Source organism: Sminthopsis crassicaudata, chromosome 4, assembly GCF_048593235.1.
Source record: "Sminthopsis crassicaudata isolate SCR6 chromosome 4, ASM4859323v1, whole genome shotgun sequence".
Lineage (NCBI taxonomy): Eukaryota > Metazoa > Chordata > Mammalia > Dasyuromorphia > Dasyuridae > Sminthopsis > Sminthopsis crassicaudata.
The window spans coordinates 70,816,935-70,839,992 of record NC_133620.1 but is presented as its reverse complement, the minus strand read 5'-3'; the positions used below and the strand labels follow the sequence as shown (position 1 = coordinate 70,839,992).

The 23,058-nt window shown below is 38.0% G+C and overlaps 1 protein-coding gene and 1 long non-coding RNA gene across 6 annotated transcripts in view; one reads left to right on the top strand and one right to left on the bottom strand.

Annotated features, from left to right (window-relative positions):
* Positions 1 to 49: 49 nt before the first annotated feature.
* LOC141565459 (uncharacterized) lies at positions 50 to 21,409 on the bottom strand. 4 transcript variants are annotated; one of them, XM_074308529.1, is made up of 2 exons: positions 21,328 to 21,409; positions 50 to 10,710 (listed from the first exon to the last, which is right to left on the bottom strand). In XM_074308529.1, the coding sequence occupies exon 2, from the start codon at positions 10,598 to 10,600 to the stop codon at positions 9,434 to 9,436; it is 1,167 nt and encodes a 388-aa protein (XP_074164630.1). In that variant the 5' UTR covers positions 10,601 to 10,710; positions 21,328 to 21,409; the 3' UTR covers positions 50 to 9,433. The 4 variants fall into 4 exon arrangements, with proteins under 4 accessions (XP_074164630.1, XP_074164628.1, XP_074164627.1 ...); XM_074308527.1 differs by lacking the exon at positions 21,328 to 21,409 and adding an exon at positions 20,555 to 21,116 and having other exon boundaries at positions 50 to 18,645; XM_074308526.1 differs by lacking the exon at positions 21,328 to 21,409 and adding an exon at positions 20,555 to 21,116.
* The window catches only part of LOC141565461 (uncharacterized), an 84,695-nt gene continuing 82,742 nt past the window's right edge, over positions 21,106 to 23,058 (top strand). For both annotated transcript variants that reach the window (XR_012489027.1, XR_012489026.1), the window contains exon 1: positions 21,106 to 21,382. This is a non-coding gene — a long non-coding RNA (uncharacterized LOC141565461). The remainder of the gene's footprint in view (positions 21,383 to 23,058) is intronic.

The following is a 23,058-nucleotide window of genomic DNA, read 5'->3' as shown; positions in this document are numbered from 1 at the left end:
GGTGGGAAAAAATAAAATAAATATATTACAAAAAGTAACCAGTCCCCACTCAAATGTCCCTCTCTACTTAGTAGTACCTAACCTTGCCTGATACAACCCATGGCAGGAAGTCTCTTGTTGATTATTGCTAGACACTTGAAACAGAATGATCTGAATGCCAAAAAAAAATTATGAAGCTTTCAAAATGTGTTTGTAGCAATGACCATTTTTACAGCCATATTGTCAAAGTCAAATACAAGGCAAATAAAATAATATTGTATCATATAATTTTGTTAGAAAAATTAGCACCCTCTCTTCCCATTAATGCAATGGTCCTCAAACTTTTTAAATAGGGGGCCAGTTCACTGTCCCTCAGACTGTGGGAGAGCTGGACTATAGCAAAAACAAAAACTCACACTCTGTCTCCACCCCTCAGCCCATTTGCTGTCTTTGCCATAACCAGGCGGGCCGCATAAATGTCCTCAGCCTGCTGCATCTGGACCTTGGGCTATAGTTTAAGAACCTCTGTATTAACATGACTCATTATTTGTAAAGCCTCACTAAAGAACATTTCATATATTTTTCATGAGCAAAGGCCTCTCCTTTGTAGACAGGCCCCTCTCATCTACCTCCCAAGACAACGAAATTTTTTTTTTAATCAGGCAAATGTTTCCTTGTTCTACAAATCAAATCAATCTAAGACTTAGCCTAGCTCTTCTCTCCATAGATCCAAAATAGTTAAAATGTAGTTTTCCTTACTTTACTTTTTTTTTTTTAGCACAATCTTTGTTCTAAAATTTAAAATGTATTTATAAATATAATTTAAATTTTATTATACCTAAGATAAAATTGTTTTCACAATTCTGAGTTACATTTTTTTTTTTGGATAAAGTCCCAATTAAACCCTTCCTTCCACACATAAACACAGATACTTTTTACTGTGAAATGTTGGTCCCTATTTTAAGTGGAGTCACTATAAGTAGCCTTTTTCCAGTTCCAATCATCCTTGAATAATGAGGACCTCCTGTATATATACAGAGTGATATAGAACTCTTTGTACACATTTCAAGGAAAAAAATTGGATTTTATGTGAATATTGTTGAAAAATATATGAAATGTTCTTTAGTGAGGCTTTACAAATAATGTTCTTAGCTCCTAATGTAGAGGAAAAACTGGTCCTCTTTATTTTTCCTTTAAAGATCCAAATTTTTGCCAACTTGTTATGTGACATGGAGTCAGGTACTTGATTTTAAATCTAGGCTCTATTATTAAATATTTCTGTGACTTTGGGTGACTCACTTCCCTTCTGAGTTTTAGTTTCTCCATCTTTAAAATGACAGAAACTCTTTATTTTCCTCATCCCTAAAATCTTCTCTAAATGCAAGTTAGATCAGTCTGCTACAAATGCTGCAATACTAATGAAATCCACTTTCTTCTGCTCTAGCAGATGCTAACCCTAGTTTGCAGAAAGTATCCTCAATGAGTATATCATGCTTTGTAGATGCTTTGTAGAACAAAAGAATTCCTGAAAAGTAACAACCCGTTGGTAGGCTAGTGGTTTGTGAATGTCTCACCTGCATTACAGGAACAGAAAGGAAAAAACAAAACAATTTAACTGTGAACTCTATTTTTTAAAAAATTATTTAGTATTTATTTCCCCCTAGTTTTATGTAAAAATAATTAACATTTGTTTTTAAAACTTTGTGTTCTAAATTTTTTCCCCTTCCTTCCTTTCCACTCCCACTCACATTTAGAAGGCATGCAATTTGATATGTTATACATGTGTAGTCATGCACAACATTTTGTTTAAATGCCTTTTATTGGCCTGGATCCCCCTGGGATCACGAATGTGGTGCAATAAGCAGGGAGAGTTTTATTTACATAAGATTGGACTGAAAAAAAAACACTACAGAAAGCTCTTGATTATAATATTCATATAATCCACTTCCTGGATCACAGATATAGAAGATATAGAAAAGATTTGTCTGAGGCAGCAAGTCTGAGAAGGCTAATAGACCACTGAAAAAATAAAAACAACAAAATATCCAAATAAGCAGAATTAAGGTCTCTAAAGTTGAAAATAATGTGAATAGAACCATCAGTGGCCAATCAAATGACCTTTCCTGACCACTTGTATTGAAGACTGACTGGAATTACCTCGAAATAGAATGAGTTGCCTTGAAAGTAAGTCTTCAAGAGAAGGTCAGATGACTACTTGATGAACTGAAGAAGGGATTTTTGCTTGTGCCTGAAGTGGACCCTTGAGTGGGAGCCTTTTGTTCCATTGAAGTCCCAGCTCAAATTCCAGATCATCCATGAAGACCTCTCTCTCCTCTACCCAGCCAGAGAAGAGGTATGGAGAGGGAAAGATGACTCCATGTTGTACTCCTGGCTTCACGTTAAATACATCTCTGAGAGACAGGTAGTGCAGGGGGTAGAATGCCAGGTCTGAAGTCAGGAGTTCAATATAGTCTTAGACATTTAAGCATATTGTGAACCCTGGACAAGCCATTTAACCCCCTTTTGTGCCTGCAAAACTGGGATAATAATAGCACTTATCTTCCAGGGTTGTTGAGAGGATCAAATAGAGATGATATTTGTAAAGTACTTAGCACAGTGCCTGGCACATAGTAGGTTATTATAAATATTTATATTATTATTATAATTGTTAATGCTGTAATCATCAATGAAGAATCAAACTTCACTTGCCTAGTATACATTTATTGAGGATTTTATATAAGGCTGAATATATACTGATTGAAAATGGATTCTTAATCAGTCACTCGTTGGACTACATGACTTCTGAAATCACTTGTAATTACATGACTTTGAGATTTAATGTGGAATACACTGGCTTTATATGCTTAATTAGCCATTCATTATAAATTATTCCAACCTAAGTACCATTATATTTAAATATAAAAGTAATTGATAGCTACAGTTAGATGGCATAGTAGATAGCCAGCCCTGAAGTCAGAAAGACCTGAGTTCAAATCCAGCTTCACACACCACACTTAGTAGCTATAGTGACTTGAATAAATCACTTAACTTATAATGAATGGTTAAATAAACCATATAAAGCCAGTGTATTCCTTACCCCATAGGAGAGTAGGAAGAGAAAGGGGAAAAGAAAGGGAGGAGGATAATAGAAGGTAGGGCAGAAAGAAAAAAGTAAAAGGGATAAGAAAGGGGGAGGAACTGAAAAAAGGAAGAGCAGATTGAGGGCAGAAGCAAAGTCTCATTTATGATCAACGACTTGGAAAATATATAAGACATGTCTTCCTGACTCCAGGCCTGGCACTCCATCCCCTGTACCAACTAATTGTATTTTGTTTTTACATAGCTGTCTTTCCCATTAAACTGTGAGTTTCTTGAGAACAGGAAATCTTTTACCCTTGTGTCTCTGTTGGATGCAGTGATTTATTTTTTTCCCCTGTGGAGAACTGATAGAGTCACCTTCCTACCTTCTTTCAGAAAAGAGGTGGTGGACTAAGATCAGAATGAGGCATACATCATCAGACATGGTCAATGTGCTGGCTGGTTTTAATATACATCTTTGTTGTAGAAGGATAAGTATTATTGGGGGGTCCCTGAAAAATGACATTATTGTAAAAAAAGAAATATCAATAATTTTTAAAATTTAAAATATAATTTTAAAAGGTCATTTCTGGAGCTCAAAATCAAGCTTATGTGTGGTATAGTTTCTAGAAATTCATCTTTTCTACTATCTTGGAAACCAAGGCAACATTTCCCTATATATGATCTATCCCATTTCCCACAATTCTTCAAGACCACAGACAGTGGTTCACCATTTCCACCTATAAGGTTTTTTTTATACAATAGAATATAATTGGTCTGTGTTGTGTGCTGGCTGAGGATGGTCTGTGATGGCTGATAGATGCTACGCAGTGAGAGTAACTTGGTTTATATTTAGGCAGGTGCCTTCTCATAGAGTTTTTTAAGAAATGAGATTTTAGAGGTTATTGAGTTCAAGTCTTTTATTTTAAAGATGAAATGACCGAGGTCTAAATTATTTGCAAAAGACTGCACAGTTAGTTAGCCAACCCTACTAAAAGTAGGTCCAATGCCCAGCTTTTTGCCATCCTCATTATTGGCAATAATACTACATTATATCCACTTTTTAGATATATTTCAAATTTAGCTGCTGGATCTTTTGCCTGGAATGTTTATGGAAAGAATTATGTTAACAATCCTATTCTTTGAAATAGTAGAAGACCTTAACACTTATTTCAATTCTTAAACGAATTTTAGAATTTGTGAAGATTCAAATTATATACAGAACAGAACCTTGAAATTAAGACATGAAGAATGAGATAACTTATCTTTGTGCTGACAAACTTTATTCCAATTAATTTTTAAAAAATCTTATAATCAGTATTTCCTTTCACCAAAGCATTTATAATCCTATTCATTATCTTTTCTGTTAAATTCAGAGCTATTCACTTAGGTTTTCACCAGACTTGGCCTTCTTCCATCTACATCTGCCTCTTACCCACTTGGTTGTCATGCTAATTAGTCTCCTATCCTCAATTCATCTCTAAAGATTTTATCTACGTTTAGCTTCCCAGAAATTTAAAATTTACCTTAAAAACAAATTACTTCTAAAAATCTACCCAGATAGCATGGACAAAACACATCAACTTCCTATTAAAAGATACTCAATCACCTTAATCTTATTTCTCCTAAGCTTTTATCTATTAGCTTTATATAATATTGATTGGGTACCTTATAAAAATGTTATCTAGCTTCAACTAGAAAGCAACTGAGAGCTTAGTGGATAGGGCCAAATCATTTAACCTCTGTTTACCCAAATTCACTGGGGAAGAAAATAGAAAATCACTCCAGTATTTTTGCCAAGAAAACTCCTGGACAACATTGATGTGCTATATGGTCCACTGGGTCATGAAGAGTCAGACATGACTGAACAATAAAGCTCAATAAGGTGATCCTTTTATTAACTATTCCCTTTTTCACTCAACACAGCAGCTCTACCAAACCTCTTCTCAAAACTCTTACACCTCCATTTCTTTCCTTCCCTCTTGATTGAAGGACCCATTATTTGAATGAAAATTGAGACTATTCAATCTGAGCTCCCTCTTCTCATTTTCTTTTAATCTCAAAATTGTTTTGACATCTCACTCTTCCTTTTCCTAGTCTCTAACAATAATATGCCTTTCCTCCCCACCCTTTTTTTGGTTAAGGTTAACACTTTTATATTTGTTCTTCATCCCATTCCCTCCCATTTTCTGCAGCAAATTGTTCCCAATATAATCTTCACCCTCTCTCCAACTCACACTCTTCTCTAATTTTCAGATTCTCCCATCATTCAACCAAAACTGTCCTAGAAAGTTAACATTAATCTCTTGAGGGGCAAATTTTGTTTTGTTTTAAAACTAATGCAAACAAAATTAGAAGGGAAGCAACAAACTGGGAAAACATTTTTACAGTTAAAGACTCTGATAAAGGCTTCATTTCCAAAATATATAGAGAATTGACTCTAATCTGTAAGAAATCAAGTCATTCTCCAATTGATAAATGGTCAAAGGATATGAATAGACAATTTTCAGATGATGAAATTGAAACTATTTCCACTCATATGAAAGAATGTTCCAAATCATTATTGATCAGAGAAATGCAAATTAAGACAACTCTGAGATACCACTACACACCTGTCAGATTGACTAAGATGACAGGAACAAATAATGATGCATGTTGGAGGGGATGTGGGAAAACTGGGACATTAATGCATTGCTGGTGGAGTTGTGAAAGAATCCAGCCATTCTGGAGAGCAATCTGGAATTATGCTCCAAAAGTTATCAAATATATCCCAAAGAAATACTAAAGAAGGGAAAGGAATCTGTATGTACCAAAATGTTTGTGGCAGCCCTTTTTGTAGTGGCTAGAAACTGGAAAATGAATGGATGTCCATCAATTGGAGAATGGTTGGGTAAATTATGGTATATGAATGTTATGGAATATTATTGTTCTGTAAGAAATGACCAGCAGGATGAATACAGAGAGGCTTGGAGAGACTTACTTGAACTGATGCTGAGTGAAATGAGCAGAACCAGGAGATCATTATACACTTCAACCACGATACTGTATGAGGATGTATTCTGATAGAAGTGGATATCTTCGACAAAGAGAAGATCTAATTCAGTTCCAATTGATCAATGATGGACAGAATCAGCTACACTCAGAGAAGGAACACTGGGAAATGAGTGTAAACTGTTTGCATTTTCATATTTTTTCCCAGGTTAGTTTTTACTTTGTGAATCCAATTCTCCCTGAGCAACAAGAGAACTGTTCGGTCCTACACACATATGTTGTATCTAGGATATACTATAACATATTTAACAGGTATAAGACTGCTTGCCATCTAGGGGAGGGAGTGGAGGAAGGGAAGGGAAGTCAGAACAGAAGTGAGTGCAAGCGATAATGTTATAAAAAATCACCCAAGCATATGTTCTGTCAATAAAAAGTTATAATAAAAAAAAAAAATTGTTTTGTTTTGTTACGTTTTAAGTTCCAAATTATCTCCCTCCATTGTTACTTACCTCAAAATTTATAATACCCAGAACAGCTTAGCCATTCACAGTGGCAAATCTTGACAACTGCATTTGCCACCATAGACAGTGTCTCCTCTCTGGATTTTTGTCACACTAACTCTTCTAGTTTTCCTTGTTTTCCTATCTCTGTTTTCAGTCTCCTTTGCTGGCAGCTAGGTGGCATAATGAAAACCTGGATTTTTAAGGAAAGATTTTTAAAATCTTTCTTCAGACACTACTTATGTGACCCTGGGAAAGTCAATTAATCTGCCTACATCACTTTCCTCAATTATAAAAGGGGGGTAATAATAGCAGCTGCATTCTAGGATTATGGTGAGGATCAAAGGAGATATTTTAAAGATAAATTTAAAGAGATATTTAGCATAGAAGGCACTTAATGCTTATTAATTTCTCTTTCTTTTCATCATTTCACACCCTCTAACTGTGCACGTTTCCTAAGATTGCTCTCTCCTTCTCCTCCTCTCTCCACACTCTCTCAGTGACTTTAGGTTCTATAGGTAAATGAGCTCTTTGTGGATAATTTACAAATCTAAATAATCAATCCACCTTTCCAATGATGGGGGGCGTCAGACCCCCATAACCAATTCCCTATCAACTATTTCAAACTGGATGTTCTGGAGGCATTCTAAACTCAAAATATCCAAAACAGAATACATTATCTGTCCCCTGCCTCCCTATATCAACCTCTATTCCAACTTCCTTATTTTTGTTCAAGGAAACACCAATCTCTCAAACTCCCAAGTTTCTAACCTTGGCATTATACATGACTCATTTTCTTTCAACCTATATAGTTAATCAGTTGCTAATTGTGGCTTTCTATTTCCAAAGGATCTTTCATATCTTATCTTAACCTTTCTAGTCACATTGTAGTCATCGCCTTAGTTTTGGTTTCCATAACCTTATTGCAATGGCCTAATTAGTCTGGCTTGTTTTAATCCAACTTCCACAAGGCTGCCAAGATAATATTCCTTAAGGTTCAATCTGAACATGTCATTCTCCTATTCATTAAACTCTAGTGGTTGCCTATGTCTCTATGTTAAACTCCTTGGCTTAGTCTTTAAAACCTGTCAATCTGGACTTATTATACATTACTCCACACTTCCTATATTCTGCATTCCTCATAACACTCCATCTCCTATTTCTGCACCTTTTTATGCACATTTTCATACCTGGAATATATTTCCTTCCTCATCTCCAACAGAGATGCAGTTTAACTATGACCTTCTAGATGATAGCTTTACTCATCTTCAACTGCTAATAACTTTCTTCCTAAACTATTTTGATTTTAACTTTGTCTTTATTTTCTACATTTAATCTATTTATATGTGTACCTGTAATCTCCTCTGTCTGAATGCGAATTCCTTGAAAGTTAAGATTGTTTTTTTTTATATTTGTATCCTAAATACCTGACACACAGGCCCTTAATAAATGCTGTCCTGTTTAATCTAAATAGAAGATAAATGCTGCAAAGGGAACAACAACAGGGATACAGTAGGGAGATTTCTTTGGAATGAGTACACCATTTTTGAGAGATGCAAGTTCATCATAAGGTGTAACAGGAAAATAACTGGGAATAAACCAGAAGCTACATATACCCTTTTTTCAAATTTGAAACAGCTGAAAAATAGATGAAAGCAGCACCTTTATCATGCTAGTACTCCCTTCAAAATTGCTTCTTGTTTTGAAATTCCATTGTAATACTTGTGGATTGTTTTTAGGTACTGACTAATAAAAAATGATAGATGACTTCCATACCGAACATTACTCCTCTCCAAACAGACTATGGTCTGGCCACATAGTCATAATAACCTAATTAACTATTCCTGCCAGATATATTCCACTTTTCATTTCTGTGTATTTGGATGTCCCTCATGTCTGGAATGTTCATTTTCCTCCCCTTTCCTTTCATAGGAACCTTAGCAAGACTTAGCTCAGAGAGCTTTTGTAGATGGCCCTTCCCAGTTCTCTGTTGGAATTTTCCATTCTGTGCATATCTTATATGCTTAATAAATGGTTGTTGATTGATTACTAAGTTATTTTTAAGGATTTAAAAACTAATTAGGCCCTTAGGTATCTTTCAGAAAGCATTAATACTTATATTTCTTAATCTGAAGATGAGACTAATGTAGTTCGTATTCAAGGGGAGGGGGAAGAGAATCCTCCCTAAATAGTCATATTGCCATCTCATTTATGGGCACTGATAAATTAAGTTGAAATCAAAAATTTCCAGACAAATATCAATTTACTTTAAATATGCAAATTCAGCCATACAAAAGGTAGCAATTATTGGCCAGTTTATTAGGGACGTGGGATTTTACAACATACTTTTTTTTCCCAAAAAATATATTTTTCATTAAAAAAAAATGGAGATAACAAAGATGACCCAGATTCTCAATAATGTACACTAGAGGAAGGCTGTACTTTAAGTTTTAAACACAAAACTGTATAAAAGGCTGATATGGGCCTTTAAAGACTAGACAGATATATCTTTGTAAAAGTCCCAAATTAAACAATAAGTCTTTTGGAAGGAATCCTATCCAATACAAACTGACAAAAATCAGTAAAAAATGATATATATATATATCCATAGGCAAAAGTAATTAAAAAAAATATATACATATTTTTTTTTTAAATTACTTTTGCCTATGGATAGAAATGTAAGGTTCAATACTGGATGAGACTTTTTTTTTGGCAGAAATTACTGGACCATTTCCAAGAAAAAAATGGCATCCATAAATATGACTGGAAGATGGAATACAGTAAGGAAGAGGTGTTAGACTAAGTTTCTAGTGAGTGTTTTGGAAAGTTTGTCCTAGAGAACAGGTCTTGGTTTGTATGAAAAAAACAAAGTAATCATACAGCCACTAATCTTTTCCCACTTTGTGTGTACGTTCATGCCTCCTCATAGTGCCTGATTCAGTGAAGGAATGACCACAATAAACACAAGAATATGGCTTCTCTCCAGTGTGAATACGTTGATGGCGCTGTAGAGATGATAATCGGGTAAAGGTCCCACCACACTCATCACAGTAAAAAGGACGCTCTCCTGAGTGTGTTTGTTGATGCCTTTTCAACCTGAGCAGCTGGATAAAGGCCATGCCACATTCCTGACATATGTATGGTTTTTCCTGACGGTGAATTACTTTGTGTTTGGAAAGTAGGTTTGGTTTACGAAACCCCTTACCACAGGTCTGACAGACATGAGGTCTGAGCTCCTCCCCTCTTGGCTTTTGGCCCTTTGAACTCCGTTTATCTGGATCAGCCTCATACTCATTTCGGCTGTTTGCAGACCAGGGGATCTTCATAGTATCATTTCCTAAAGCCACTTTGGCATGTTCAATCTTGTGAACATTTTGTAGATGTCGCCATACATCTGCCGTACAGATGAATCCTTTGTCACATTCAGGACACTTATGTGGCCTATCACTAGAGTGGATCAACTTGTGCATGCGCAAATTAGCAGCACAGAAGAACTCTTTGCCACAGATGGGGCAGCGATAGGGATGTTCAACTATATGGATCTTCCTGTGCTCCTGTAATCTAGCTAGATCCTGGAAAGATGTGCTGCACTTCCTACATCTGTAAGGGAAAGCTTCCCTGGAGACGGGTTCAAGGTCTTCATCAAATGTATCAACGCGGACTACGTTTTCATCATCCTTGCTAAGCACTCCCTGAGCTTCTTCTTCTGGGTTATCAGAGAAAGACAGTTCTAAATCTTCACCTTCACACTGTAAGTCAAAGTTAGTACTGGAGTTGACAAAAATCCCTGTGGTGGCTTCACACCATTTTTGGTTGCAGGTTTCATAAGTTTCCCCATCTTCACACTGTAGTTCCACCGGGAGTTCTTGCTTACCTGAGAGTCCTGTAGAGTGGCAGGACCATCTAGAGGATAGAGAAGACTTTTCTTGTTCTTTGAGCTGGAGGCTGGATTTATGATTCCCTCTTTTAGAGCACAGGTTCACACCATCAGAACATTGTTCTGCTAAGTCCTGGGTGTCACCAACTGACTGCCGGCCCACCTCTCCATCCATTCTGTGCTACTGCTGGACTTGGTAGCTGTTTTGGGCTTTTCCTGGAAAGCCACAGTGACTTACATCCTTACAGGATGGATCTGAGGCATCCTCACTTCAGGTACCAATCACTGTATGGAGGAAAAACATTGAATAAAGTTCAAACTCCAGTCTAGAATTTAAAACCCTCTATAATCTGACTCTACTGAAGCAATCCCATTATTCTTCAAAGTGGACCCTTTGTATCAGGTAGGATGATTTTCTCACAGTCTTTTGAAAACATGCCATATTCCTACCTTCATTTTTGCACATGTTAAAACTTTCTTCTTACTTTTTCTTTATCCCAACTGTATCTTTCCTTCAGGATCTGCTTATATAGATCTCTACAAGGATTTCCTTGCCTACTCTCCTATATCAAGCTCTATCTTTTTCAACTCCAGTTGCATTTTTTCCTATATATATTTTCTATATAATTTTATATATATTATAACTATAATACAGTTTTTTATATATATATTTACTGTATATGACGTTGGCACTTAAAATACTCAGTATACTTCCTGAATGGTTCATGTACACATATTTTCCCAGTCTTTACAAACTAAGCTACTAGAAAGCAATTATCATGCCTCTCAAGTCAAATGTGCCCTCTTTGGCATATATACAGCATAAGCACAAATATACTATATACAGCATAAGCACAATCATTCCTGTAGTAAAATTAATATGCATGTAGTAGGCCCTATGAAAAACCAGAAAAATGGAAGAGCAACATTTAAAAATTCAACTGAAAGGAACAACTTTGCTTTTAAAGTGAAACAGGTACAAGGATAAGAATATTCATCTTTGATTTTAGAATTACATGAGTAGTAAGAAATACTCTTGATTTCCAACTTCCTCTTCCAAACCATAAAGATCTATTGCTATTTTCATAATAATTTAATTTTATTCTCATTATTTCTTCAGATTTCCATTATATTTCAGTTCTACACTTCTCCATGGTCTTAATATGGATTTATTAATAATTTTCTCTCTCCAGATATTCCAGATTATTCATCCAGATTGATCTTTGCAATCTGAGTAGCAACAAATAGTCTTTCCAGATATAGAATGCTCAGCAGCAGAAACCTTTTCTTTATATTTTTATTACCCTTAAAAGCATTCTGATTCTTTAAGGGCTCTAAAACATGATTTTAATTATATGCTAAAGTAAATCAATATATTGATTTATGATCTTTAAAACCAAATAGATGCCCTGTATCCCTGTTCCAGCAAGTTGCTAATCAGAGTCAATAGAAAGAATCCCTTGGAGGTCCATTCCTGGGCAAGTTACCCTAGGAAAAAAAGAAGGAACAGATGAAATTTGCTTCTATTTCCAACTCTCTAGCTATCAAGATAGCAAAGCTAAATGTTTGACAGTTAATGGGACAACCAAAAGCAGAAAGCTTCATCCCAGCAGTATTCATGTCATTATTTATTATGAGAGTGAAATAGATGAGACAGAGAGAGAGAGAGAGAGAGAGAGAGAGAGTATAAAAGTCTGTACTACTGTATTTGGGGAGTAGGATTAAGTTAAACTCAATCATATTAAAACACTATCCTAGTCCTCTAATCTGCAGTCAATAGAGAACCTGTTTATAACATCATTAAGTCATATTAATTTAAGTTTGTTAGAATAACAATTCTCTATACTTTTTTCTTCTTTTATCTTATTCGACAAAACACTATTTAAAAAAAAAAATATATATATATGTATTTTTGCCACAGATTTCCTTTCAAAGAGCTACAATATAATTGAAGGATGGAGATGTTAACTAATTTAACCCACTGATCCTTTGATTACTTAAATATGTTCTTTTCACACTCAAAATACTTAAGAGGATACTTAAATACTTAAAATACCAGTAGGATTTTTAAGTAACTCATCTACATGTTTTCAAATTCGTATTTTAAAATTTATTTGGTAAAATTATATAAACTAAGAATTTAAAGAATAAAGATTTTTTTTTGGGGGGGGCTGAGGCAATTGGGGTTAAGTGAATTGCCCACGGTCATACAGCTAGGAAGTGTTAAATGTTTGAGACCACATTTGAACTCAGGTCCTCCTAACTTGGGGGATAAGTACTCAAAGGCAATATGCTGAGAACAATTACAAAATAAATTGAACACTATTCGATCAAGCTTACATATCAAGACACAATTCTGAATCCTAAAATAAATCTTGAATAATATTAGTCCCTTATTTCCTGTCTCTCAAGTAATATTGAAAGAAAATGAATAATATCAAATGAATATTACAATCAAAATGAATACTAACGGTCAAAAACTATTAAACTGATTTGGAGAAGGAAATAGCAAATTACTTAAGTGTTTTTGCTGAAAAATCCCAAATAGGAACAAAAAGAGTTAGTCACAACTAAAACAAATGAATATTAACTACAAACACATATCCTCAAATATAGATTGTAATTTTCCTTAATGTTAATATCACATTCTAGTGCAAAATGCCCTCATATTTCAGGAAGATTTTCCCTTCTGATGACAAGTTTTTTGGTACATTTTCTTTTTCTCTTATGGCTAGATTACTATCTACCAAATGCAACCAAATCAAGAATACTCAGAAAAAAGGTAGTTATCTGTCAGAAAGTCTGTTTCCACAAAATATTCACCTTCCTCCTTTAACGATATAAACGTTAATTGCTTTTAAGTGAGCAACTATTTGAGGAATAAAATCCAGAACTTGAATTTTGCTTTCCATTGTTTTGGGCAACTTTGGGCAAAACTCAATGTTTTGTTTCCCAACAGGGTACGTCTCCTCAAAAGTTTAAAAAAAAATCAGGCTATGAAAGGGCAGTTTTACATGTCAAATTCCATGACAGCTTCCGTATAAGAAGGTCATTTTCCCAACTGAGGGTCCACTTAATTTCCAACAATACTCAAAACAAGGAGAGATTATTCAGGAGCTAATTATTCAATTTGAGTCTTCTAATACTCTAGTGGCTTCCCATTGTGGTAATTTTACTTTCATTAGCACTTCATCCAGAGACTAGAGGAAGCTATTAAATTTAAATCAGTCATTTTAAAAAAAATTTTGGAAGGTTTGATAAAAAAGAGAAAAGGTGGAAAAAGATAGGAACTCTAGTCAAAAAGAGCTATAATAATGATGATGATAATGGTGACCAGGGGATCTTCATATTATCGTTTCCTATTAATTTTCACTGTTGTTACTTATTGCCATGTATATAATTAACAGATGATCACCTGACTACAATATATAACAAGAAAAGTCCATAGCATTCATCAGCCTAGTAATTTAAAGCAATAGTCAATTCAACAAAATCTTTTGATTTGATTTAGTTGTAACAAAATTTGACCTACTCCAGTTCCAGAAAAAATGCTATGAAACATTTATTTCTGAGTTGTTTGGCTTTTATAAAAATAAAAATACTGGGTCTGGCAAAGAAATCTCCAACTCATTTTAAAGAAAATGATTTAATAAGCTCAACTCATTTCAAAGGCTATTTTCCCCAGAGGAAAAAAGGAAGGCTCTCTTTGGATGCCAATTTATATGAAGAAGTATTAAGGACCACCCCTAAGTGTGAACCCTAAAAGCCAGTAAAGGGTGAAAGGGGACTGCACCACTAAGGGTCAGGTTGGTTCTTTGAAAGCCCCCAGAGCTGTGAATCATAACACACTTGAAGGAATTGCAAATCAGCCTTTACTGAAGCAGATGTTGCTTGTGGATTGAGAATGAAATAAATTGGAGGCAAGAGAAGAGAGGTCAGATAACAACTGCCTCTCAGTCTCCTTGTATCCTTATCATTCTCTCACATGAAGGGATCTATTCTGATGGTCAGTATTAGATCTCAGCAGCCACTAGCAGGTGGCTCCCGTAACAAAGAAGTTATCTAAAAAATATAAAGGAAGCTATGGTATTGTAGAAAAGGTTCTGACTTTAGTTAGAGGAACCATGATGAAATCCCAACTCTTACACTGTAACCTGTAACTGTCTCTTTGTAGGGCCCAGTTTACTCATTGAGATGGTCTTAATCACCTCTAAAGTCTCTTACACTCTAAATCTACAATCCTATTTTTAAAAATTTCTGCTAATAAAAACAGAAGATGGATACACAACTAAAGACTCAGTAGGAAACCTACAGGCTTGACTTCTAAAGAGAATCTCTATTGCACTTTAGCAAGGAAGACAAAACTTATTTTTGGCACAGGGAAATTCCTTTATATAGATTCTACTGAGGGATGAAAAAAAAACCCTATTTCTTAAGAAATTCTGATGATTTCCTAATGAAGACTGGAGAATTAATTTCTAAATGTCCTTCAGTGAAATAGTTGATATAATAACTAATTAATTATAAATATTTAATGATAAATCAACTAATCTAACAGGCAATACACGTAGAATCAGATATTTTAAAATTTTTACAGAGTGGTACAATTGGTTTTTCTACTACTGAGTCCCATGAATTGAAAGGACAAGTGATATTCTGGCAAGAGACAACTTTTACTGGAAGGAACCCAACCTTCAAAGCTGAATCTTTTCAGGAAATATATTAAATTATCAGATAAATGAACTTAATGATAAATGATTCTTCAGGGAATCAGAATATTCTAGTAAAAACACAAAACTCACTTTCTGAAGTTATTGTTATAGAAGATAACTGTCCCCCATAAACTACTTCTTAGTGCCACTAACAGAAACAGAATCCTAGGTTTACATGATATTAAGTATGGTTCAATATGAAGATTTTAAAAGAAATTTTTATACCATGAAACAGTAGGGATAGATCTAATCAGGCATTTTAATCTTCTATTAAGTTTGCATCCTAAATTCTTTTTATGGAAAGATCATTACTTAAAATAAATATTTAAGACTAATACATAATGAAGTATCCCAATTTTGCCTTCAATTCAATCATGCTGCTGCTGGTAGACAGGTTTTATACATTGTCCAGCAATCATATTCAGAAACATTTTTATCCTTCCATTTAAACGGTGTCTAGAAAGTCTCCCTAGAACAGGATTCATATAGTTTCCATTAATTAAAAATTTCTGAACAAATTGTTCCCAATGTTCCAAGTTCTGCTTAAATTTTGAAAGATGAGGTTTTTTTTCCAGTAACTACAATGATATTTTAAAAATTTTAATAGCTTTGCAATGATTTTTAAAACATCAATTTTATTATTTTAAAATGGAACATTTTTTTCCTCCATTCTAATTCACATTAACCACAAATAATCCAGAACATGTAACATTAAACCTGCATCAAATCTCTAATTTCAGATGTAATCATTTTCTAACTATATGGCACAAAGATCAAAAACTAAGCTACTATGTATCATACTCAGGGGTCTACATTTTCTGAGACCCCTGGAAGCTAGGAGAAGGGGATAAAAATAGTAAAGTAGAAATAGAGAAGTATAGTAATCATAAGAAATTCTAGGAGGTCAAAAGAAAAGCCCAAATCTAATACTATATTATTCTTGGCTGCTGCTGCCATTTTCAAGCTTCCTATTATACTATACTATTTGTACATTTGTAATACTCAATAAAAACATTTTCTATTTTTTGGTGGTTGTCAGATTTCAGCTCACCATTCTTAGAATGGTACTCACCTTCTGTTGTGTAGCCTAAAATTATACTGTGATACTTATATCAGTATATTTCTTAAGATAAAAATGCCCTACTAGTTCCCCATACTGTTGTCAAGTCTCTGGTACATAAGAGAACTATGACGAAAATTTATTCTAAGGACTGAGTATTACAGGGAAAAAAACTATTGGTCAAATGAGTATTGATATGGTCAAAAGAAAAAAGGACATTATTATCAAACTATAAATAATAATTTTATTTTTTAAAAACCAGATCCCTCTTTAAGGTACCCTATTCCTAAAGTAGAGACAAGTACCTATCTCACATGAATATATTAGATCTATATTGCTTTTTTTGTTTGTTTGTTTTAAACTATGTCTCCTGAGATAGATATATTTTAATCTTAAAATACATTATTTAAAAAACTTATGGATAACTTAGGAACTACTTGAAAGCTCATACAAACCTATAATTGACATTTACAGAGTTGGCCATATGCTTTACACGAATAATCTCATTTGTGCTTCAAAATTACCCTGTGAGGTCAGTTCTGTAGATACTATCACTCCTGTTTTAAAGATGAAGAAACTGAGCTACTGAGAAGCAATGTCACAACCTTGAGATCTTAGATTTAGAACTGAAGGGAACTCAGAGGTCTTTAAATTCAACTACCTTCATTTTATAGAAGAGGAAACTAAAAACTGAAGGAGGTGGGATTGATATGGCTGATGAAGAGAAACAATAGACAGAAGGAAAGAAAAATATGAAATAGAGTGGGAGAGCACATGGCAAGGAAAGGGATTTTAATAGTCAGTGATGGAAGGGGCAAGTTCCCTGGTGGAATCTGACATTTACCAGGAGAAAGGAAATATGCCATAAGGTTGGGGCATGCCCTTAGCTGGCAAGGAACTTAGCAGCCCAAGAGTCAGTCAGCTCTAAGGAGGAGAAGTGGGCTTGAAAGGAGACACACCATGTGGCATGGGGGATAAGGGAAAAGATACCATGAGGCAGAGAGCTTGTCAGACTGACCTGAAGACTACAGCCTCCATGTCATGGGCCACAAGCTGATTTATAGGCAAAATTTAGCCTCAGGGACTTGACCTAACTTGTTTTTCTGAATGGATGACCTCCACAGAGGGGGGAACCATGAGCTAAACTGATCTCTATCAGAGCCTTCTTCCTGTCAGCCCCAGGGAACAATCTTATGAAGGCTTAAGTTTATCTCTGCCAATCACACCAGCCATTCAGGAGTTCACCAGGATGATTCATCCAAAGTTACCCAGATAAGGAAGCAAATGGAGGATTTAAACCCAGGGCCTGACTCCAAAGCCCATGTTCCTTCCTCTGTCCTACTCTGCTTCTCTTATTACCATTATCATATTCATTATTGTTTTTCACATTTAATTAAAATAATAATGCAGTATATATATGCATATATTATGCACACATAAATATGTATCCCACTTTTAATCAAGTAGAGTTTATTAGATTAAGCACTGTACTGATTTTACCACTGACAATAGCCATCTCTGTGACACCAATATTCTGATAATGCTTTTTGACTAAAAAAAATGAACTACCATTGATGAGAGTTAGGGAAGGGGAATTCCTTTTGGGTCAGCACAAAGATAGTCACATGAAGACACAGAGTCCCCTATAAAAGGAATTTAGAGGCCAGAAAACCTAGATTGATAAAAAGGTTTACTGTAGGGATTTGGAAGTAAAGTTAAAGGTAGAAAGACACTAGGACCAGAGGTGGTCGCTGGGCGGACAGGAACCCTTACATGGTCAGAAGGATACCATGTTTGGGGGGAAGGTCTCCTGCAAGGAAAGAGAGAGCTCCAATTTGGCTCCTTTATACCTAAAGTGGCTTGTGGGTGATGTCCCAAGTTAGCTCAGATCCTGTGGGGGATGGGGAAAGACCAGGATTTGCAAATCAAAGGTCAGCCTTGGGGGGGGGTTCTTAAAGGGACCTCAACCCCCATCACCATGATCTCCGAAGAAACCCCCAAAACAAGAGAAAGATGTACAGTGAGAGTCAGTAGGCTGTTACATGCTACTAACAGAGAGTAGCATGCCAGGAGGGATGATATGAAGGCTATGGATGACCAAAAGGAAGTAAGTTGGTCATCTGAGCTATGGAGAAGGGCTCTTTGTGCACTCAGGCCGGACCATGAATGCAAGCTCTCTTTCCACTTACTAGTTACCGGGATGACCAGGATTTGGTTAATCACCTTCTTTTTCTGGAACTCGTTTTTTTCACCTGTCAAATAATGGCATTGATTTAGATAACATGTGAAGTCTCAGCCCTGAATTCTTGACTGTAGTTAAATGGACACAACCTGATGCACTGGTACCCCTCCAAGCCTCCCAGCCGCTGGATGGATCATCTTGAGGCAGACTCTACAAGGGCACCTGAAGAACAACCTTACAAGATGAGATGACAGAGGAAGTGTGATCTGTGGGAATATGTAACACATGAATAAAAGCACAGCTTGTTCAAAGTATCAAAGAACCCACATTGGGCTGAGCATTCTGAACTAAGTATTTAGTATTTGTGTGTCACTGAGCTCTCACTGACTCGAGTTTAATCTGGTGAGTTCCATGCCCAAGGCAGGTGGGATGGGAAAGCAGGAGACGATCCTTGCTTTCAAGTTCACAATCTAATTGTGAGTCAGACGCGTGGTGGAGCACGTGTGGTGCCAGGCAGAAAGGTCTGCACTAGACTTCAGCCATATGCAGGGGTTCTCAAACTACGGCCTGAGGGCTAGATGCTCTGCTGAGGAGTTTATGCGCCTGCTGGGTTATGGCAAATGGGCTGAGGGGCGGAGCAGAGTGTGAGCTTTTGTTTTTACTATAGTCCGGCCCTCCAATAGTCTGAGGACCTCTGGTAGTGCACGGTGAGCCTCAGGGATCCTAGGGGTACACTAGAGGCCTGGCAGCAGAGCCACTGCTCTGACGGGGAGACTTCACTGGGCTGCCCCACATCATGACAGAAGTTTGGTTTGACTAGTTACTGCAAATGTAAATAGTTCCAGAATCATCTGAAAGACTTCAGGAAAACTTGGTTACTCCCAGCTAAAGAGAACAGAGTAAATCTCCATACATGAGGTCCTTTGAACAGAGAAGAAATCTTCTTTTGGAGGAAGATATTCCTTCACTAATGTCCAGAAGTCAAATCAGTTCCAACACCTCAGTTGGCTATATTCTGACTTGCCAACTGTGTTCCCTTATGTCTCTAGCAGAGGAAAGTTGGGTTATTTTCTGAGTGAATGAATTTTTAACCAAACAAAGAAAGTGTAAGCTCTTTGGGGGCTCTGAGTCCAGAAATGCCCTTTCTGGCGTTTGGCAGGGTAATTAAGTAACTTGCCTAGGGTCACACAGCCAGTAAAAGGCAAGAGTCTGACTGGATTTGAACTCAGCTCCTCCCAGCTTGGCTCTATCCACTGCACCACCTCGCTGCCCCCAGAGAAATGCCTGTTGAAGGATCTTGGCGAATTGGGTGGAGAATGGACTTGTTGCCCCGCAGACCCAGATTCAAATCCTGCAGCTGACACTTCACAGGCATGGGACCTAGTCAAGGCACTCCATCTCTCTGGAACTGAGTTTCCTCATCAGGAGGAACTGATGCATGTAACTTTACTAACAACTAGATTAAAGTACTGCGGCGCTCACCAGCGCTGTGCCGAGGCTCCAGGCTCGGCCCGGGATCAAGGTCTGAGTCCCAAGGTCCTCTCAAGGCCAGCTGGCTGACCCCGGGCCAAGTAATTTAACCTGCTGCCTCAGTTTCCAAAATTGTGAAATAGGGATAATAACAGCAGCAACTTGGAAAGGTTGTTGTATAAAAGCATGCCGGTAGATCATTGGTAAATATTCATTTGCTGACCCCATGTCCTGTCTGTTTCATGCAAAGGGTTACTCGCAGGTTACTAGGCAGGGGAACATCACCCATAGGGATCTGAGTTCAAATGCAGCTCAGACACTTAGTGTGTGACCCTTAATCTCCGTTTGCCTCAATTTCCTCATCTGTAAAATGGGGATGATGATAACCGCATCTACCTCTCACCTTTGGTGGTGAAGGGGAAAAAAACAAGCGGGCTAAGGTTGGTATAGTAAATACTAGGGATGATCCATGCAGGGGATACAGACGGAACGTCGGAGGAAGGGTCTGCCCCGCAGTGTCCGAGGAGAGCGGGCAGGGCCCTCTAGAACTCCTGTGCTTGCTTAAGGGGATCACTCCTTCAGGACTTGCCCGCTCCATCCCCTAAGGTTGGGAGGCGGGCCTGGGAGAGGGTCGCGTCGCGCCTCGGAGCGGCCCGGCCTGGGCGCGAGAAGTCTTAGAGGGAAAGCGGAAAGGAGGGAGGATACCTGCTCAGCTGCGAGGCTCCCGGGCGGCGGCTCCGCCCACCTCCTCTTCCTGCTCCGCCTCCTCCTCCGCCTCCCCCCTGTTCTTCAGCAGGCCGCGTAGCTCTCCTCCGCAGGAGGGCGGAGGCGGCGAGGCTAGGCCCCCTCACGGGCAGGCGCAGCCAGGGCAGCGGCCGCCATCTTCCACACCCAACCATGAAGGAAGGAAACAAACCGAGTGCCCGCCTCGGCACTGACAGACAAGCCGCCAGCCAACCCAAAGCCAGATCTTGCCTCCACTCCGCCCGCCTCCAAATGGCGCCCCGGTCGTCCGAGGGCCTTTAACCCTTTCCCCACTCCGTCCGTAAATCTATAGTAAAAGCCACGCCCCCCCAATGCTCCGCCTCTTGGGTGCGGCTCAGTCTTAGAGAACTTTAACTGGTCTCACTTTTTCAGGGTTGCCCCACCCCTGGTAACAATAAATATAGCGCCTCGGGCCCGACCGTGCAGAATGCGGCAATGAAGGCTCCGCCCCTCATGGACTCTCCTGCCAGCAGGCTCCGCCTCTACTGGGTAGAGCTCAGGGCTCTCAGTAGTAATCTCCGCCTCTGAGCTCTCCCCACTACGAAATTAGAGGCTCCAGCTTTTGTGGGTAGCCCCGCCCTCTGCATAATTTAGCAGTAAAGGCTTAGCTTCTTATGGGAGTCCTGCGCTACCGGTAAAGGCAAGAGGAGGATTGTCATAGGTGGCCCCAGTCTTCCACAATTCAATCATTAAAGCCACGCCTATGAGCATACCTCTTGTGGATCGCCTTTCCCTAAGGGTTGTTCATAAATAAAGGCTCTTCTTCTGGTAGGTGAACCCACTTCATCGATAATTTAGCAGTTAAGACTTTGCCCCTGCCCTGTGGGTAGCCCCTCCTCCTCAGTAACTTAGCAACAAAGATTTTGCCTACCCCGCCTCCTTACTGTGTGGTTAGCTCCGCCCCTCAGTAATTTAGCAACAAAAGCTTTGCCTTTGCCCTGCCTCTCCACAGTATGGGTAGCCACGCCCCTTTAGAATTTAGAAAGAGTTTTTGCCTCTGCCCTATCTCCAGTGTGGGTAGCCCCTCCTCAGTAACTTAGCAACAAAGATTTTGCCTACCCCGCCTCCTTACTGTGTGGTTAGCTCCGCCCCTCAGTAATTTAGCAACAAAAGCTTTGCCTTTACCCTGCCTCTCCACAGTATGGGTAGCCACGCCTCCTTAAAATTTGGAGAGACTTTACCTCTGCCTTATCTCCTAGTGTGGGTAGCTCCGCCCCCTCAGTAATTTATTAATAAAGGTTTTGTCTCTCAGGGGGCCCCACCCGCCAGGTGGGAGAGAACCTGTGATAGAAGATAAAATCTGTTTCAGTTTTCCCAGTGGATCAGAGATTTCTCAGATCTGTATGGTTTAGGCTCTTAGGGGGCCGCACCTTTCATCTCTTGCTTCCCCTCTCTGAGCGTTTTCACTGGCTGCCCCCCAAGCCTGGTCTCCATCTCAGCCCCCTGGCTTCTGAATTCTCAGCTGGTCTTTAGACCCCAAATTAGCAGCTCTCCCCTTTTAATGCCGTAATAGGAAGGTTAAGAGGAAGGGCAGATTTAATTGGAGAAGTATTTTGGAATTGTTTTAAGTGCTGGGGAATACAAGCACCAGCAGAAAGCAGATCTCTGCCTTCAAGGAGCTTACATTCTGATGAGGGAGGAAGATAGCACATAAAAGGAAACTGGAAAGTGGTGGAGCAGTACGTTGGCTCTGGCCATGGTAGATCAAGGCAGGGAAGAGTCCAGTCTAGAGAAGGAGGAAGCCATGAGTGGCCCCAGCATGTTTTATTAAAATGGAGGTTCTTGGAGGAACCAGCTAATCTGAAGGAAAGGCTGCTGCAGGGGTACTGGGTACTTGGAAAGTATGAAGCCCAGGGTGAATGTGAGCTTGAGGGCCAAGAGATTAGAGTGCCAGGGTAGAGAGAATGTGAAGAGTAACGAGCAAACCTGCAGAGGAATTAAGTAAGCGTTTCCTCTGTGCAAAGGGCACTGTGCTAAGCAGTAGAATGTTACAAAAACAAAAAGGCAAAAACTTGTTTTCAAGAGGGAATGAGTGTGTGTTTGACAACATGCAAACAACTTTCTAAGTGCAAGATATATACACACATCTATATCTCTATATATAGATATATAGCTATATACTTTGAATATGTATATGTCTATATATAGACATATACTCTGTAAATGATATGCAAAATGCAAAGTAAGTGAAATTATTATCCCCATTTTTGCAGTTGAGCAATCTGAGGTGAGCAGAGATTATGTGGCTTGTCCAGGATTAAGCAGGTAAATCAATAAGTGATTTAAACTCAGGTTTAAACACCAGGAATGGTGCAACCCGGTAGTACTGAATAGATAAATGAATGAAAAAAAAGATCATCAAGATTGTTTTGTGAAAAGCATTTTGATGAGCACTGGGATGTGAATAGAAAAGGAAGGCAATTCCTATTCTGATGGAGTTCATA